General features: G+C 44.7%; 1 protein-coding gene across 1 annotated transcript in view; it reads left to right on the forward strand.

Annotated features, from left to right (window-relative positions):
* The first annotated feature begins 1,251 nt into the window (after positions 1-1,251).
* TH (tyrosine hydroxylase) overlaps positions 1,252-16,420 on the forward strand; it is a 34,912-nt gene continuing 19,743 nt past the window's right edge. Inside the window, exons 1-2 of the mRNA XM_084855880.1 lie at positions 1,252-1,341; positions 12,436-12,645. Coding sequence (XP_084712006.1) covers positions 1,252-1,341; positions 12,436-12,645 — 300 coding nt within the window. The remainder of the gene's footprint in view (positions 1,342-12,435; positions 12,646-16,420) is intronic.

Raw genomic sequence — 16,420 nt, forward strand, 5'->3', positions numbered from 1 at the left:
CCCCCCCGCAAAATGGGCCCGGAATGGAGCCTACCTTGGTCAGCCGTTCCGGTGCTCCTCAAATGGCGGCCGCGTCATGGAGCGGAGCCAACCGGGCAGGATTTTGGGGGGGAGGAACAGATCGCCTCCCCACATCTGCGGAACCTGGCGGAGCCAGGTAAGCAGAGTTTCGTACATCCCTATAAGAAAGATACAGACAGGCTTGCTGGCATTTAGAACTGTGATTCGCACATAGGCGCCAAAGGTCACATGTACAGATCTCTACTGGGTAAGCTGAGTAAGCCTTACTGAGGTGATGGGGTGGCTGTACCTTTTCCTCATGGTGCACGGCTTTATCCGTGGCTATTAATCATAAGCTTTAAATGGAACCTCTTTGTTCAGAAGTAGTGCAGCAGTACACCTGAGTACCAGATGCTGGCAGGGGTGGGGGATAAAATCAGCAGAACAACGCCCATTTGCATTGTGGATCTAGTCTTTGGGAACTCGCTGAATCAGGAGAACTGAACCCCGAATGTGCACTTCACAAAGACCCCCTTTTGGCTGTCCTACCCCCATCCTGGGCTCTTTGGCACTTCATCCCCCCTTTCCTATGTAGCTGTGGATGATCAGAAGCAGGCTTCTCTGCACCCCACAGGGCCAGCATTGCAGACAAATGCTCTGTGCACCATACAAGTGAGGATCCGACCAATTCACCAGCCTGCCCCCCACCCCAACTCTTAACACCAATCCCAGGTGCAGGTCCCACATCCCATTTCACTCTCCTTTCTTTAGCTCCATATTACCAGACCCATACGATCAGAGGGATCTACCTCTCTCGTTTACGTCCTCCTCCTCCTCCTCTGTTGTTGTTTGGCAGGGCTATGACACTCTCGCTGGAGTTGAGTTGTAAGGAATATACAGCATGGAGTTGAGTTGTAAGGAATATACAGCAAGCCCAGTGGAAGAGTGAGCTGCAGTAAAGCACAGGGCGGGTTTTTAGCTTAGCAGATATTTTGGGGTGCAGGAGTAGAACCAGCGGTGGGTTTGTGGAAGCAGGGTTCTTGCAATCTTTGCAGCAATTAGATTTAATGGGACACAAGTGCTCCTTTCCTCTGCATCTCCTCCCTCCTCCCCTTTTTTCTCCCTCAGGCTGAAGAGAGGGAGGTGGGCAGAGGGGGATCGGAAAGGGTCTTTGACGTCAGACTTGCCCTATAAAAGCCCAGACAGAGAAGGGAAAGCAAAGCTGAATGCTGAGCCAGGGCACCAGCCAGGATGCCCACCCCAAACTCTTCCAGTGCTTCAGCCAAAGGCTTCCGGCGGGCGGTGTCAGAGCTGGACTCCAAGCAAGCAGAGGCCCTCATGGTAAGAAGAGACCCTCTCACCTTTCCCAGCCTAGCCGCGTCCAGCCCCACAGCTCAAGCTGGTTTGCAGTGTAAGGCAGACGGACCGATGGAAGAGAAATCCCACTTGATTTCTTGTCGTTCTGTTAAGGGAGAACCCAGAGGCTGGGCAAAACCAGCCTCTAGAAATGTTTTCAGGATTGTGCTGATCATTTGTACACAAGGATGATGTAGCTGGCAAGGAGAAAAACATGTCACTTCGACATGCAAGAATAAGATGCTAAAGAAAAATGTTGTAGGATGGCAATGATATGTTACAAACAGGACCCATGAGATGAGTTAGGCTCAAACTAGAATAATGGCAAAGGGTTGTATTTTGACTATTGTAACTATCTACAGCTGAGTTACTGGGCAGATCTTTTGATTTTGAAGCACTGAAGTGAGGTTTGTTCTAGTGCCATCAAAATCAGTGACCTTTTTCTTTTCTTTTCTTTTTTGCATCAAATCCATGAGACAGTGGGCATTCAGACAGACGTGCTAAATGTTACTACTTACTATGCAGTATTTGTGATCAGACCATTTCTCCCATCCTAGCTCATATCTGAGTTTAGTCTGGATTTTGCATGCAGTAGATATGAAGGAGAAGAGCATAAAATCCCATGAAGACTTTATGAGAGCCAGTGTAGTATAGTGGTTCGAGTGTTGCACAGGGACTCGGGAGATTCGAGTTCTAGTCTCCACTCGGCCATGAAGCTCACTGCGGGACTTTGGGCCAGTCAATGACTCTTGGCCTAACCTACCTCACAGGGTTGTTGTGAAGATAAAAAGGAGAGGAGGGGACCATGTGCGCTGCCTTGGGTTCCTTGCAAGAGGAAACAAATGTGGGATATAAATGTGATGATGATGATGGTACCTAAACCAGGTACCTAAAACCTGGTACCTAAACCTGGTACCTAAACCAGGTTGAGCTGAAGTCTCACAGCTAACTTAGGAGTATGTAAACATGGCTAACCAGCTCAGGAGTATGTGATCATTGGTTTTCACTGCCTTAAACCATGTTGTTTAGTGGATATGACACTGCATGCTTTTTAGCTCCCACATTCCCCATATATGTTACTGAGACTGGTTCGCACATGCATGTTTGACACTTGATGTCTGCTGCATCGGTCAATGACTCACATGCGTGAGTGGTCATCACAGGTCTAGTGCCAAAGATAGAACTCATCATATGTTCAAATGACTCAGTTCACACACTCAGCTGCCAGCCATCAAATGCATAGAAGCCCAGCGATGTGCAAGCCTCTGTGAACCAGCCTTCTGAGACTGAGACCCCAAACTGTCTAATCTGGAGTACTCCTATAGATTTCAAGGCAATGTAACATGAACTCCTCCACTCTAAGCAGTTTTGAGTAGCTTACATTAGATTTCTTTTACTTTTGTTAAAAAACAGCAAGGAGAGGGAATCAGTGCACAGGGAGAGAGATTTAGGGCACAATCCGATGCATGTTTAGACCGGGGGGGGGGACCTACAACTCCCAGCATGCCCCAGCCATCACTGCTGGCTGGGGAATGCTGGGAGTTGTAGCACTCTTTCTGTCTAAATATGCATACGATTGCACCCTTAAGCTTTCTCCCTGGACTGCAGTCCCAGTGAAAATTGCCTCCTTCCCTACAAAGCTGCTATTTGCTATGAGAACAAAACTCCTACAGATACAAATAACACCTTCCCTTTGGCAACAAATAATAGCTTCAGGGTTGTGACTGATGTGGTGACCATGTTCCGAATGGGTAAGGGATGAAATCACTCCCTGCATGCCATGTGGTTCATCCTGAGCCCCCCTGCCCCCCACACAGCTGCTATTAAGCAGCAGCAGCAGCATAGGGCTGTGTGAGGAATCTGCTCTAAGGGATAATTTTGACGAATTTCTTCAAAGCACAATCCCCAGAACCTGACATGGATCAGATGCATTTTGCATCTGAAATTCCATACATTTCAGAATTTGTGATACGTTCCATGGAATGAAAAAACACAGATCCAACGGAACGCGCACGTTTGAAAAGTGTGCAAAGAAAACCTCTTTAAAATGTGCATCAGCACGCTTTAGTCAATGGGTGGATGCATACACAAATTGTGTACAGTTTGAAAAAATGTGCACAGAAAGTATGCAAAAAATTCTATACAAAAGTAGGCCAAAAGTTACACACTTGCATACACACACAAACCCACACAGAACCTGGCACTGAATGGACCCGATGGTGAAAAATAGTGGAGGTCCATGGAATCAGAAGTGGCATATCCATCCATGCCTACAACAAAGTATCACACACAGTTTGGCATTTAGGGGGAATCTTCTCTTTATGCTTGGATAAAGCTTTCCTAAAAAATTTAATAGATCCTCAGTTATTTATATGTGATTCACACTGGCTTCTTCATACTGGCTTCTTTGTATATGATTCACACTGGCTTCTTAACTGCTTCAAGCTATTTTAGAATATGGACAGTGGTATATAAATCTATTAGATAATAAATAAAATAATGACAATTAACATCTACTTTGTATCTGGTATATCACATGAATGACTTCCTTCCATTGGGACATTCTCTGCATGACCCTTAATGAAACGAATGGGAGTTGTGGAAGATCCTAACTTGGGAGGGACTATGACTCAGTGGTAGAGCACATAGTTTTCATGCAGAAGGTCCCAAATTCAACTCCAGGCAGGGCTGGAAAAGTTCCTGCCTGAAACCCTGGAGAGTGCAGGTCAAAAATATTGGGCTAGATGGACCAATGTTCTGACTTGGTATAAGGTAGCTTCCTATGTTCCTAACTCTCATTTCCCCCTGAACTTTGGATAAAACAAGTCCCCGGTAGGTTCGCCTCTTGGGTGAACTTCTCCATGCTGACTCTGGAACCACAGAGATATTGGAAGGAATTTCTTCCAGGACTGTTCTTTAACATAGATACAATTTATGTATTTTATTGCTGTGAGCTGCCTTGGGAGGGCTTCTGCCCTGAAAAGCAGCCAAGACATGTTATAAACGAATGAACGAACGAACAAAGCCTATGAAAGCCTATAATTGATTAGGGCACTACTGAGAGCTTCCCATCCTGGCTTATAGTGGCTTTAGGGGTGTGTGTGGATTTTCATCAAAATCACAAAACTTGCAGCAGTGCATTTAGCATCACATGTAGTTTGGCTTGAAGTTCAATTACAGTGAGGAGTTTTGTGCTTTAGCCCATTCTTCATATTTTCTCTCCTCTTCTTCATTGCTTAATCAATGCTATGTATTTTAGAAACATGCATCCTAGGATCACTTTTCTTTCTTGTTTTCACTGGCACACAATGATCAATAGATGGAAACTGGAGTCAAAAGATATAATAGCCAAGTTTCCAAACCATCCAGGTTAGAATAGCTGAAATGTAAATCAATGAGCAGCCCGGTCCCATATCCCCAACTCTGACTTTCCTCCATGGAGTTCAATTGACACACATAAGGCTATCTCATGTTAGCCTCACAACAACCCTGTAAAGTAGGCTAGGCATGTGGGTGAGCATGGATTTGAACCCAGGTTTTGCCAGTTTGTCCAGTTCTCTAACCCGAGCTCTCAAATTGGGGGCATTAACTGTTGTGAGATGATCCTGTATTTCATTGCACCCATTACAATGGAATCCTGTTGAGGCAAGTGGGGCACAACTAGCTAGACTTGCCACACTTACATCCAAAACATGTTTACCCTGTCCCACCCCCCCTAAAAATGTATGGCCGTTGACACTCTGTGCCAGTGCGTGGGTGAATGGAATCACTTGCAAAGTCCTTAGAATGCTAAGCTAAGAGACTTTGGTGGTCCTGTCCTTTGGCCACCCTCTCCACAATCCACCCAGGAAAAGATCTGTGCAGGGCAATCTTGTGCCAGACAAGGGCTCTGAACTCAGTGGGGCTTGCTTCCAAGTAGACATGATTAGGATTACAGCACCAGGTGACTGGTGGAGGCTGGTGGCTCTGATGTCAGTGGGATGGTGAATCTGCTCCAGGTTTCAGTCAGAAGCAGTCAGAAGTTTAAAGGAGCTATCCAAGGTGCTCCTTTAGAGATCTGACTGGTTTGGACTGAAACCCGGAGCAGATTCACCACTCTACTGACATTAGACCCACCAGCCTCCACTGTGGATAATGATGACAATGACAACAACAGTGACAACAACAATAACAACACATTCACAAAGCAATCTTATACATGTCTACTCAGAAGTAAGTCCCACTGAGTTCAATGGGGCTTACTCCCAGGCAAGTGGGTATTGGATGGTAGCCTAAAACTATGTTCATGCTGCTCCTAATGCTTTTAGATAGAAAAAGTCTTTAAGCTCTTCGGAGTTTGAAGCAGATTCATCTGATCAAGCAATTTCCATGATGTTCTGGTAATTTCATAATATGATGGTTGTAGCAGAATTTAGGTTCTCCTCAAAATTCTTCTCTGATGATGCTGATCATGAATATTCACCAAATACTCTCTCTGTGTGAAAATATCCAGTGAATGTTTGATTTTCTGCATTAGTTTCTAAAGTCTAAATATTATGCAGACATAGTCAGCACCTGACAGAATCGGATAACTGGCCTGCAGTAGCAGAATTTGACAATATTTGGCTGTTTACATGCAGTGGCTGCCATTATGTAACACTGTTCGATGACTTGCAACAGAATTTAGTACATTTTATATTCAGTTTGTTGATTCATCCAGCCAATCAAAGCAAGCAAATGTTGAAGTTGCTGATATAATGTTTTGATTTTTGACATTCAAAGGTTGAATTTCAATATCACAACTCAAATTGCCCAATCACGAGATTTTGAAATGGTGTGAATGTTCATTGGCGCTCTAAATTAGCATTTCTCAGATTTCTGTGGGAAGAAAGAGAGTGAATCTATATGTTGAACTTGCTGTGAGGATCAGCGTCCATCAGGTGAATGTTCTCCCCTGCGCTGCCCCTAAGTACGACTCATCATATGAGTCAGGGCCATCACTTCCAGTTTCCCTGCTTGCAGTCCACATCGATGGCTGTTGCTGGTGGGCATGGGGAAGCACACTACACAATGGGCATTATTCACTTGATGAGTTCTGTTACATGATCCAGCCAGGGGATGGAAAGCCCGGCATGGGGTTGCTGATCCCCATGTTGAGCGAGTAACATGTAGCTAAGCACCTGAGCCACTATTTAAGACACACGCAGTCAGAGTGGGTTTGGACGATCACATTGGTAGAAGAAGCCATCGCCGCTTCTCCCCCACTCCCACGTGTGCTGCACGCACGACCGCCATTTACATAATTCCCCATGTTGCAGCATGGGTTGCCATGTCATCCGAATCCAGTGCAGTGGGGGTGGCTTCTTATCCCCCCTACAACCCACAACTTGCAGTAGGGATGCGCCAGCCCATGCTGCATCATGGGCAATTATGCAAATGATGGTTGCGCACACAGCATGAGTGGGGCTGGGGGGAGAAGCCATGAAGTCTTCTTTTACCAGCGTGATCATCCAAACACCCTCTCAGCCATCATCACCTGTAAAAAAGCTGTGTTTTGACATCTGTCTCCTTTCCACATACCACATATGCCAAAAGTTGCAAAATTTCTATTTTGCTAACCATGAGTGAATATCAAGTCAAGTGTTTTTCTACTAACAGGGCCAGTGTCTGATACTTTACTCAGGATTTCATGGAATATTTTGTTGACATTTGACCACTCACACAAAGAAGCGTTAAATGTCCCTATACTTTAAACAGGTGCATACTTCTTTTCTTTTCTTTTCTTTTCTTTTCTTTTCTTTTCTTTTCTTTTGGCATATATCAGTGGAGGCTGATGGCTCTGATTTTGGAGGGGCTGTGAATCCATTCCGGGTTTCAGTCAGAACCAGCCAGAACTCTAAAGGAGCTATCTGAGGTGCTGAACCCTATCCCCAAACTAAGTTCAGGATCTTGGATAGCTCCTTTAGAGTTCTGGCTGGTTCTGACTGAAACCCAGAATGGATTCATAGCCCCACTGAAACTGGAGCCACCAGCTGCCTCTGGTATATATACATGAATCATTGGCTGGAACTGAGGCCATATATACACTTCCAGAGGGGTAGCCATTTTAGCTTGTTGCAGCAAAACAACAAAGTGTCTCCATCAGCCTTCCCCAGTTTGGTGCCATCCAGATGTGTTGGGCTGTGGCCCCATCCTCCCCAGCCAGCATAGCCATTGATGGGGCTAGTAGTTCAACACTAGGGATATCAGAGAATTCCACCACGGATCTCTGTGAGGCCGAATGCCAGTGCATTCGGCCCCTCAAACTCCGTGGTGGAATGACCTGCCCCCCCGCGGATCCCCCCTGGGATGAGACTCAGCTGGGGCGGGTCTTCCGGGCAGTGGCAGCTCCGGCGGCGGCTCTGGCGGCCGGTCTTCCAACCGGCCGCCGCCATTTCCAGGCTTGTGTAAAAAAAAAAAAAAAGACGTGATAGGCTACATAAAGATTTACGTAGCCTATCATGGCTAGTTTTTTTTTTAAAAAGACAAAAAAGACATGATAGGCTACGTAAATCTTTACATAGCCTATCGTGGTTGGGTGGGCTTAAAAAAACCCAACCCGCATACGCAAATGGCGGCAGCTACGGCCGCTGCCATTTGCGTTCCTTCTTTTTACCATCTTAATCTACATAAAAATTTACGTAGACTATGATGGCAAAAATAAAGGGGAATGCAAATAGCATAGCGGGCACTATTTGCGTTCCCCTTTATTTTCGCCGTCATAGTCTACGTAAATTTTTACGTAGATTAAGATGGCCAAAAAGAAGAAATGCAAATGGCGGTGGCTGTAGCCGCTGCCATTTGCATACGTGTTTTTTTTTTACCCAGAGCCCTCTGCAGCTGGAAATCCGGCTGCGGACAGCTCTGGCCTGGCCAGGCCGGGCCTGGCCGGCTGCTCCGCGGAGCTGCCGCGGAGCACAGCCGGCCGTTCGAGGAGTCCGGGGGGAGGAACAGAGCGCCTCCCCCCCAGCCAGGATTCTGGGAGGAGGGACGGAACGTCTCCCCCCCCCATCAACATAATCCGCGAAAGGTAAGTCACTTTTGTACATCCCTATTCAACACATCTGGATAGCACCAGGTTAGGGAAGGTTGATCTACACTCTGGTTTCTGTAAATGTCAAGCAAGGGGGAAATGGTACAGTGTTGATGCTAATGGCACTTATCACACACGTGCAATTTTTTTGTTTATTTTTAGCAGTATGAAAACAGGCAGCTTGGCTCAAGACATGGGGAAGGAGGACCATCCTCACTCCAGGAAGTAGTTGAACTCAGTTATTGTTGATGGCACTCAACAAGAGAAGAAACATATGCCCCAGAATGTACAGTATAAATCAACATTTCAGAGAAAAGGGGGAAATAAGCATTTAAAGCTTCATCCTCCTAACAGAAGAATACAGCTCAATAGAGACATCTTTGTCAATGATTTTGAAAGAAACTTCTAGAAACTAGGAGTTCTGGGATGGAAGGAGGAAGGAAAGTGGTGTGCATTTCATGGTTTCTGTTGTCGTGGAAGTGCCTTGTGGCTATACCTGGCTGCTTTTAATCTCATAAGGAAATTATACTTTAGGCGGAAAGTGTGTTCTAAAGGGCAAGCTGCCTGTCAGGCCAGTTGATCCTATGGTCCCACTAGATGGGTGGCCACTGTGCCTTAGCTGCACTGGTGTAATAACAAGGGAGCTCAAATGACTCCTCTCCCATGTAAGTGGATGCATGAAGGGGGGAATGGAATTATGCCCACTGGACACACCCTCCACGTGCTCACTAATGTGCTGGTCAGCAACCTGCCAGCCATGCATTTGGCATCAAGGGGCTGTGCATGCACACAGGTGTATTCGCACAGAGCTCTTCCCCCACATGAGAGGGAGATTCTGATTGCCCTAAGATTCCTCCTTATATAGAGGAGCACACAGGCCATACATCTGTATGCACATATGGTCCTTCACACTGTCACCGAACACGTGGTCTCATGAATGCAGGGGGGTGGTTGGGTGAATCCCCCTATAGTTACGATCCTATTCCATTGCAACAGCAAAGTGAAAAACAAAGCAATACTGACAGAAATGACATAGGTACACCAAGAGCCATTTTCCACAGCATCCCATTTTCCAGCCTCACCACCAATGATAATGTGGCTCACTGATTATGCTCCCCAAATACCCATGCATAGCAAAGGTGAGGACACCATGATGACATCACAGAATCCAGTCCACACTTCCTCTTCCCTCACAGAGCCTCTGGCGGCTCGCTCCTCAGGAGAACAGCACCTACAGACACCAGCTCAAACAAGGGTTCAAATCCAAATACAGCCAGGAAATGACACTTTTCACATGGCCAGAACCAACCAGGGAAGGAGTACCAGTCCAAACAAAGCAGCCCACACCATAAGCCCAGTAGGTATGAGGTCTGCCCATAGAACCCATGGGTCACAGCCTGCCCTCCTCAAAGTTTGACCACGGTTGTGCTGCCAACAATACCACACTGACAATGCACATAACAAGAATACATTTCTTGTAAATTGCACATCCATTCTGCACATGTGGTGTTTGAACTGGGAATGGTGCACAAGCAATTAATGGATGTGTTCATGCCACAAGGCATTATTTTCTAATGACATGTCTGTTTCAAGCAGCTCACATGGGAGTAAGGGGTTAACAAGAAGTTTACAACTTTGCTGATTTGTGCCTAGAAAACAGCTGGCTTTGGGCAACACGTCTGGTGCATGTTGACTGCATGTGTGTAGAAGATCCTTAAAAACATTCCAAGCTAGAGAAGAACTTAGAAGGCCACTGGTATGAGAAGCATAAGAAACAGAAGCTGAACATGAATGGAGTGGGTTGAAGTTAAACCTACATCCATCTAAAGTCACCAAAGCTTGAAAGTTGTTATTGTATATATGTATGTATTTATGTATGCATTTATTTATTAATGAAACACTGAAGTTGCATCTGAAGTTACCTTTCTATCCTGAAATGTAACAAGAAATGGTAAAGAAGACATCAAGGAAACAGCATCATATTAGCAGCGTGCATGACAGAGTCATTTTGACTGAAGACTGCCAATCATTGTTTCAGAAGTGATTTCAAACAGGCAGAGTTGCTCTTGGTCTGCGCACTCAACCCACTATCATTGCTGTTCTCAGGTTTATGGGGTTTTCTGGTGCTTCAAAAACTGGTATGATGACCAGAGGTGATAGATGGAGGAAAGAATTGATCGCATACAGAGGCAACTATCTTAAAAATCATTGTCTGTCTCCCACCACGTCCTTTCTTCTCAATGACTCACGAAGGCAAACAAAACAAAAGAAGTCTCAACTTACCGAGCAAAATGGGGATCTTTTCAGGTTTTCCAGAGAAAAGAGCCAGGCAAAACAGCCTTCTGAATCACATCTACAGTTCATCCTTTCTCACACGGACCTGCAAGTTTGAGACTGGCTGTGCGATGTCAGTGGGAGCTGATTATGTTTGAGGCTGAGGCTTGCATTCTCATGCCTCACTGGACCACAGCAATCCAGTCTGGATGGATGTATGTTGAGGGAAAAGGCTTGCTTTCCAAGCAGAGAGCTTTTATTTTCTTTTAGGGAAGTTCTCACAAGGTAGTTACAACAAAAAGGTTAAAAGCAAAAACTGGGCATACATCATAAGAGCATACAAATAATTCAAAACATAGAAGAGGGGGCAGCAATAAGATAAATAAAAAGCTTGCTGGAATAAAACATAATAATCCCTCTGATATTCTGATCCCAAGCACATTTACTAGAAAGTAAACTCTACTGAAATGTAACACATGTGTTATTCATGAATGTTGTCACTTCATTACATGGCTGTTTTGTTGTTATGTTTTTCTATTTACTTCCTAGCATATATGCCTGAAATCCCAGTCTAAAACATCAGCATTTCAGACAGGATACTTGAGACTGGGATCATATTATTATTTAAAAGTACTTAAGGCAATATTGGTTTTTACATTTTGGCTGTACTGATTTCCACTTAGTTCAGTTCAGAAATCATTCTGTTATGGTTCTTAGGAAATATTTTTTCCCCACAGTCTTACTGGCATGGCAAAAGATGCAAAAGATGTGCTGGATGCACAATACTGTTTCAGCCCCTGTAGTTGCAGTGTACGAGGCTAATTTTTCTATGACTGTAGAACTTCAGAAAGGCCTCCTTGGACATTTGAATGGATTGTATCCAATGGTATCCAATGGTAGTCTAACTTAAGTCTTGTTCATTTTAATGGATCTACTCTAAGTAGGACGAACACTGGAAACAAGCCTTTGTATGTTTGTTTCTAACAGTGCTGTGCCAAAACCCCACCTGCCCTTTTGCAGCCTCTTTGTTTCCCTGAGAAAGAGGCAGTCATTTTTCTGCCCCTTTTGTGGGGATGCTGAGAATTTGGGAGAAACTTCTCAGAGGGCAGGGCTTCAGTGTGTACCTTACTGTAAGGAGGTGGCTGACGGGTTCGTGTGCGCGCTTCCCCCCCTTTTTTTTACCAATTTTAACCCATTCTGTCCTTGCAGCCTCTCCAGCCTCTTGAGCTTTCTGAAAAGCCCCTAGAGGACTTAAGCAGGACTCCCTCCCTTGGGGCTTTCCAGGGCTGCTGCCTGCAGAGTGCCTGAAGGCTGAGCGAGGAGGAATTGTTGTTGTACTAGCTGTTGTTAAAAAGATTTTAATAACAAGAAAACCAAACCAAAAATGGTTTTTCAGGCACTCAGCAGGCAGCAGCACTGGAAAGCTACAATTTGGATCAACTGAAGTTTCCAAGCTGTCTTTAGGACCCTCCACATATAACACATTATAGTAATCTAACTAACTATAGGTAATAGGAGAGAGTCATCTTATTTTAACAGTGATTAGACTTGCTCAAGAACATCCAGTTTGATAAAGGCTGGTTTGGTAGATGAAGTCTTTTAGGTCCATGGGCACTGGGCTATGCTGATTTTCTTCAGAGCCTTCCTAGCTTATGCTCAGTCATCTTTTAAAGGTAGGAAGAGATGAAGGCCTTTTTCCTTTGGCTGCTGTGAAATGTTGATGGTTATTTTATTTTCTTGTGTTCTTCTTACAGTCACCACAGTTCATTGGTAGACGACAGAGCCTCATTGAAGATGCCAGAAAGGAAAGAGAAGCGGCAGCGGCGGCAGCAGCCTCCGAAGCTGCTGAATCAACCGAGACCATTGTCTTTGAAGAGAAAGATGGGAGGGCCATGCTGAACCTTTTATTCACACTCAAAGGAGCAAAGACTTCATTGCCATCCCGGGCACTTAAAGTATTTGAGGTGAGCTGGTGATGTTCCCTTCCTGGCTAAGCCAAGGTGCACTTTTTGGTGATAAAGGACAGCCTAGTCCATATGGTTGTAGATACCTGAAATGAAGTTGAAGGCAGGGCCAGGTCTCCGTTGCATGAATTATTTTTTTAAAAAGGTAAAGATGTCCCCAACCAGTCGTGTCCGACTCTAGGATGTAGTGCTCATCTCCATTTCTAAGCCGAAGAGCCAGCGCTGTCCGAAGACACTTCCGTGGTCATGTGGCTGGCATGACTGAACACCAAGGTGCACGGAACGCTGTTACCTTTCCCGCCAAAGCGGTACTTATTTATCTACTTGCAATTTCTTGCTTTTGAACTGCTAGGTTGGCAGGAGCTGGGACTGAAGACGGGAGTTCACTCCGTCACGCGGCACTCGGGTCTCGAACTGCTGTCCTGCCGACCTTCTGGTCTGCAGTTCAGCATCAGTTCAGTTCAGCATGAATTATTACAAAGAGCCAAATTAACTCATATAAAAACATCCCTTATCATGTAGGAGGAGTCAGGGGTATGTCTCTAACCATGCAATGAAAAATGTACCAGTTGCCAACTTTCTTTGTTGGTAACAGAGTGTGTCACTTTAGTGTGACCAGTTTGGTGGGAGGAGCTAGGAAGGTGCATCCTCATGCCCTGTAATCATTATGGGAAGGGTTGACTAGACTTCCCAAGGGTTGGCCACTGGGGGGGGTACTGAACTAGATAGGGCTTTGCTCTGATCCAGCAGGGCTTTTCTTATGTTCTCAGAAGGGCTTTTACTCTAGGATGTGGAATTAGAACACTTTTATGGAGGTCAGACCTTCTAAGTCCCAGGCCCTGGGCCTTTAAATGCCTGCCAGCCACGGCTCTGATGGAGGAGGTGCAAGTCCCTGCTTGGCCCACAATTCTAGGGTTAAGACTCCTGGTTGGGCATGCTCAGAAGTCCTGGAATCCCTTGTTATAGCTTTCCGTTGCTCTCTGCTACTCCACCTGGCTCCATACTCCTAGGAGTCCATACTCCTGGACACTTCCTTATATGTATCTTTTCCTGTTAAGATGGGGTTTTCCTGTCAGTGCTGTTCAGGTCAGAAGTCACTTGTGAAGTTCTGCAGACCAGGCCAGTTGCTTCAGATCAACTGAAGATCTGAGATCTGGGAAGAAGGGTCAGCTGGTTAAAAAGAAATGGTGGCAGGGCCATACGGGGTAGTCCAGAACCTACCAGTTGGCCACTGTTGGCTTACAAGATGTTCCAGTCATAAAACTCCACAAATGAGACAAGGTGGAAGTGGGGAGACAATCTTAACAAACTAAATAGAAAATCAGACTGATCAGCAAGTCTCAGATCCTTGTGTACCTTATATAAGAAACACTGGATCAGAAATATCCTTAAAACTAATATTACTTAATCTAGAGGGGTGGAGAAAGTTGCTGCTTTCATAATTTCTATAGCGAAAAGCTCAGAAATTTCAGACAAACTACATATGGCAAGATCCAAAGGTAAATAGTTATCAAAGAATTCTCAATGTTTCCTAGCCTGCACCACTACAATTGGTGTGTGAGAGAGTGAGTGTGAGTGTGAGTGTGAAGCTTATTTTACAGTCAGTTTAATACTATTAACAATAATCCTCCAAAAGAGAAATCAGTTTGCAGAGTTGTTTGAGGACAAAGGACAGCATTTGCTCCAAATGGCATTCAGATCCTTCAGGGGTAATTTACATGAGTTGAAAAGCTCTCTTGTTTCATTATGAAGAGAGTTTAAGGAAAGCAAACACCCATGCATGCCAGGCTCCCACTGTGAAAGATTCATTTCCCCGATCCCTCCGGCACTGCAGGTACAAGATATGAAAACAGATGGGTGTAATGACATTTGCCTCATGATGAAACAGGCTGTGGGGAGGCTGGTTTTGCTCTGCTGTTTTACATTACATACAACCCAAGCAAAGGTAATGCAATCAGATCTGTCAGATTAATGCTAAGGTATTGATTGCCACAGAGGGTCAACGTTCTGGGGATGCATTAGAAAACATGGTGCTAAATTGAATTTGTTGGTGACATTGCCTTCTGTTCCCCTTTTGTCTATCTACCTCTGATTCAGTAAAAATTGCAGCCTTTCCCCTAGTGAATTTCTAAGGAGAAACTAGTTTAACTCTTTCAGAAATAGAAACTACATGCCCATTTTCAACACAGAAGGGATGCCATGAGGAATTTTGCACTAGAGCCAACCAAGGGTTACTTCAGAGAGAATGAGAAAATAATGAAATATGACATCTATGGCAGGGGTGGGCAGAATTCAGGCTTGTGGAATCTCTCTCTCTCTCTCTCTTTTTTTTTTTTTTACTAGAACCCTGAGATCCACCAGTTGGTGCTAGATGCAAAATAGTGGCTCGGGCAGGTAGACAGATGCTAAGAATTAAAGGACAGGGTGCCTGAACACATGCTCAGCTCAGGGATTTGTGATTGGTAGCAGAATCAAGCTCACCAGTCCATTTGCTCAAAAATCCATTTGTAGTCTCACCCATCCCGAGTCTTCTTTTTCAACAACATAATCTGGTGGGGGTATGTTTTTTAGTTGTTGCTAATGTTGCACAATTGGAAGTCATCCCTTGCTGAGCTACTGCAAATCACCCAGAGATCTATCAGTAGATCCAAATGTACCTTCTGTCCACACCTCTATGGATTTGCAGGGCAGAATCACTAAGTGGGAGGAAGGGTTCTGAATCCTTTCCCCCATCCACCACTTTCTCCGCTACAGCTCTGCCCGCTCCCACCTCGACCACTTTATCCTCAGCTATGGTTTGGTCTCAGGGAAGGTTTAGAATCCCTCTCCAAAGTGTGTGCCTTGCAAATTGCCCCCTTCCTACTGCTGCTTTGCATAGGAATGCTGTTTAGGGTTCAAGATGGAGGAGGAACGTGTCGTTCCAGCCTAAATTGCACTCCTCTTTACATTTTACATTCAGCACCTTGGCCAGAGCATAGCACTGAAAGCTATATGGAAAATTTAGCTGTCTTCTTGGAAATACCCACTTTAATTCATTTTGAAAATAAACCTTTTCATTGCTTGTAATACTCTGTGGCTGTGTGTTTTTAATTAATGAAATAATAATATAACTATTTTTTATTATTATTATTATTATTCATATAGTCCTTCATTATTATTCATATTGTCCTTCACTATTATTCATATCGTCCTTCACCCTAAATTCTGGAAGTGTGTCTCCAGACATTATCTTGGCAATCCTTACAACACATTGGCAGGAATGCATGGGACCTCTTTGTTGCTGTACCTTGGGCCAAAAGAGACATTACTTTAAACCTGTATCTAGCACCTATGACTTTTTTGTTGTTTTTACTCCACACAAGGTGCAGGGAGTCCAATCCAGATCTTAAAAGCCTGCTACCCCCTATGCTGGGATTCTGATCCAAATCAGGGTCCCTGTGCCTACTGTAAAGTAAAAATGAAAAAATGTAGCTGCTAGACACAGATTTAAAGTAATGTCTGTTTTGGCCCTCAGACTGTGGAACTCCCTGCCTGGGGGGATCTGTCTGGCTCCTTCCCTGATGACATTTTGCCATCAATTAAATCATGTTTTATTTGGCAGACCTTAGGCCTTACTGGTTTTATTATACCTTCTCCTCTTACAATTGGTTTTCTTTTATATTCTGCCCTATCTGTGTTTCTACATTCTGCTATTTTAAATAATGTGTTTAGTTTTTTTGCCTGAGCTGCCTTGAGTGGAATGGGGTGGGAAAAGGATGTGCAGGGGAACAAAACC

The sequence above is a fragment of the Heloderma suspectum genome, chromosome 1 (genome assembly GCF_057233095.1).
Source record: "Heloderma suspectum isolate Gila_16-S chromosome 1, 16-S_ref, whole genome shotgun sequence".
Lineage (NCBI taxonomy): Eukaryota > Metazoa > Chordata > Lepidosauria > Squamata > Helodermatidae > Heloderma > Heloderma suspectum.